Below are 3535 nucleotides of genomic sequence, written 5' to 3' on the forward strand. Positions count from 1 at the left end.
TGCTCCCGCACACCCAAGTGGTGCGCCCGCAACATCAGGAGCTTGAGAAGAGAAAATACTAGCAGGGCATGGTGCGCCCGCACCAACTTAGTGCACCCGCACCCTAACAACAGTGCACCCGCACCATCTAACGACAAATTTAGGTTTGAGGCAAGAGGATTGGTGCGCCAACACCTCCTTTAGGGCCCCCACACCTTTCATTTCCGTAAAAGAAATGGAATTTCGAGGCATCAAAAGACCTAGTTTTGCCTTTAGTTTAACTTATGCTACTATTCTAGAGTTTAGAGAGTATTTTTAGGGTTCATACTAGAGAGATAAACACATTAATTTTGTCAAAGATTTGAGATTACTAGATCATAGTTTGTGATTCCTACAACTTCGAAAGTACTTTTTATTCAATTTAATTTCAATGTTTCAATTGTTATTCCATCTTTTCATGGTTATTCTTCGTTATTATTAATTCTCCATTCTTATAGTCTCTCATAATTGTTATTTCTATGAGATTAATTACCTCTTAATCATGTTTAGCCCTAGATTAGTCATAGATTTCACGTTTAATTGCCTAGAATTCATGATTAGTGAATAGTTTCTTATCTAGGGTTAGGCTGTTGTGTACAAAAATCATTCTGCAGTGCGTGATTTGATGGTTAAGAAAGATGCAAAGTCTCGACTCATTAGGTGGGTGCTGCTTCTTCAAGAGTTTGATTTGGAGATGAAGGAGAAAAGGGGGACGTAAAATGTGGTATTTGACCATCTTTCTCGCCTATTGAAGAAGATTAGAAAGAAGAAGCATTATTTGCCATTATGAATAATGAGATTCCATGGTTCATGGACTATGCGAACTACTTAACTTGTGGGATTGAACCTCATGGTTTTAATTCCCAACAAAGAAAACGGTTTTCAAAGAAGCTTTGAGGTTCTATTGGGATGACCTACTCTTGTTTAACAAGTGCATCGAAGAGGGATTTAGGAGGTGTGTGCCCAATCATGAGATGAACTCGATGTTGAACCACTACCATACCTTGACCTGTGGAGGGCACGGTGAAGCAAGCAAAACTGTTGCTAAGGTGCTCCAATATAGTATGTTTTGGCCATCATTGCAAAAAGATGCTCAGGAGTTCGTTTTGAGTTGTGATGGATGTCAAAGGAGTGGTGACATCACAAAAAGACATGAGATGCCTCAACAAATCATTCTCGAGGTTGAGCCATTTGATATTTGGGGAGTCAACTTCATAGGTTCATTTGTTCCTTCTTTGGGCAATATGTAGATTCTTGTTACGGTTGACTGCGTAACTAAATGGGTTGAAGTCATTGTCTCCCCTACCAATGACCAAAAGGTTGTGACCAAGCTCCTTGAGAAGATCATCTTCCCACGGTTTGGAGTGCCTCTAGTATCAACAAGTGATGACGGTTCATACTTCGCCAAGAAGCAACTAGAAGCACTTTTGAAGAAGTACGGGGTAAATCACAAAGTCGGTCATCCTTATCACCTCCAGACCCAAGGCCAAATTGAAGTCTCAAATCGAGAAGTAAAGAACGTCATTGAGAGAGTGGTCAATAAGACAAGAAAGGATTGGTCGTTGAAGCTTAATGATGCTATTTGGGCTCTTCGCACGGCTTTCAAGACACCTATATGAACCACTCCCTATTGCCTCGTGTATGGCAAAACATGTCATTTGTCGGTTGAACTCGAGCACAAAGATTGGTGGGCAATCAAAGAACTCAACATGGATCTTCACTTGGTGGGAGACGCTCGAAAAGTAAGGTTAGTTGAGCTTGAGTAACTCCGATTTGACGCATATGAGAGCTCGAGATTATATAAGGAGCAAACAAAGAAATGACATGATCACCGGATTCAACAAAGAGAATTCGGGCTTGGAGACAAGGTCTTGTTGTTTAACTCAAGGCTAAAACTCTTCCCCGAAAAAATTAAAGTCCAAGTGGTCGGGGCATTTCCAAGTGTCGAAGACTAAACCTTATGGAGCTTATGAGATTTAGGGGGAGAACATCCGTTTTGGGTGAACGGTTAGAGATTGAAGCTTAATCACGCCATTGGTTCCGTTGGTTGTTTGATCCTTCGCTTACTCGAGCACATCTCTTAAAGAACGTATCCTTTTAATCCAGCTAATGACTTAAAACAAGCGCTACACGGGAGGCAATCCGTTTCTCTTTTTCTATTCTTTTATTTTATTTTATTTTGAGTTTTTAGTTTGATTTTTGCTTTACCAGTTAGCCATAATAGCTAAATTGAGCTTAAGGGAAATTTGAAAAAGAAACGAAAGTGCTGGATAGTCAGTTTGGTGCACTCGCACCAACCAGATCGAGGTTGCTAGATTTTGGGAGAATATTTGGTGCGCCCGCAGCCTTGAGATGTGCACTCGCACCGTCCTAAATATTTTCGAAAATATTTTAGAAAATGAAACAATAAGAGCTTTTCTTTCTTTTATTTCTTTTACCTTTCCTTTCTCGCATTTTTTTTCAACTGTTGCAATCATACATACATGCACATTAACTCACTTTCAACCAAGACTTAGTATCAAAACAACTCAATTCAACACAAACTAGACATGCACTCCACTTTGGAAAAAGTTTTGGCCATAACGTATTATGAGGGTTAAGAAAAAAAAGGATAGAAAGGCTCAAATGGATTGAGAAGCGGATAATTATGCCGGTATGAAAACTTTTTGGCTTTTGAGCTCATATTTCCAGGAAAAAGAAACGCCCTAAATCATTCTTCTATAGGCTCGGTCTTATGCAATCTTTGGGAGCTAAAATGAAAGTCACAAGATAGGCGATCAATGGTAAGGGTTGCAAATGAGTATAACGAAGTTCTTGGCCCTCTTTCGGGGTTCATCGCATAAGGGACAAAGCAATCCAAATAACCAACTCGCCTAATTTCAAGAAGATTCTACCAAAAGTTATCGTTCTCAAGAATCACTTAAAGTCACAACAAGGCTCCAAAATCATCAATTCTAATGTAGGAAAGGTCTTCCAATCAAGTTATGAACTCTTTTAGCCACAAATCATGCATGCAACCAAGCTATCCTAAATGTACAAAAATAACAAGAATAAAAGAAAAATGTTTTTTTTTTATATATATGATTTTTTTTATGCAAAGCAAGGCTACCAAAACAAACTGTATATAGGTGAAATATAAGAAACAAGGCTAGTTGCATAAGACCAAGAAGATATGACCAATCACCGACCTATACCAAAAACGATATAACCCTACATCACTAACCATCTACGCACCTGAGTACCCGTCAGGGAAGTAAGACGGGTAGCAGGGGTAGGGGCGGAAAGGAGACTCCTCAACGGTCCCTTCACAGGGGTCAAAGGTAGGAGGGATGGTTAGGGAAAGGTGACTCAGTGGACATTGGCGAGATGAGTTCGTCAAGCCACCCTAGGCACATGGTCAAGGTCGATGCAGATACCGGCAATGGTAGCAGTGACCGCATGGTGATTGGCCTTCTGAGAGGCCTGCATCTGGGCGTTTGCCGTCATGAAGGAGGCCATATCAAAAGACAAAGAGGAG

The 3535-nt window shown here is 40.4% G+C and overlaps 1 protein-coding gene across 1 annotated transcript; it reads left to right on the forward strand.

Annotated features, from left to right (window-relative positions):
* The first annotated feature begins 992 nt into the window (after positions 1-992).
* LOC130590825 (uncharacterized) lies at positions 993-1637 on the forward strand. The gene is made up of 2 exons (XM_057393389.1): positions 993-1067; positions 1269-1637. The coding sequence occupies exons 1-2, from the start codon at positions 993-995 to the stop codon at positions 1635-1637; spliced, it is 444 nt and encodes a 147-aa protein (XP_057249372.1).
* The last annotated feature ends 1898 nt before the right edge of the window (positions 1638-3535 follow it).

This window comes from Beta vulgaris, chromosome 3 (assembly GCF_026745355.1).
Source record: "Beta vulgaris subsp. vulgaris cultivar EL10 chromosome 3, EL10.2, whole genome shotgun sequence".
Taxonomy (NCBI): Eukaryota; Viridiplantae; Streptophyta; class Magnoliopsida; order Caryophyllales; family Amaranthaceae; genus Beta; species Beta vulgaris.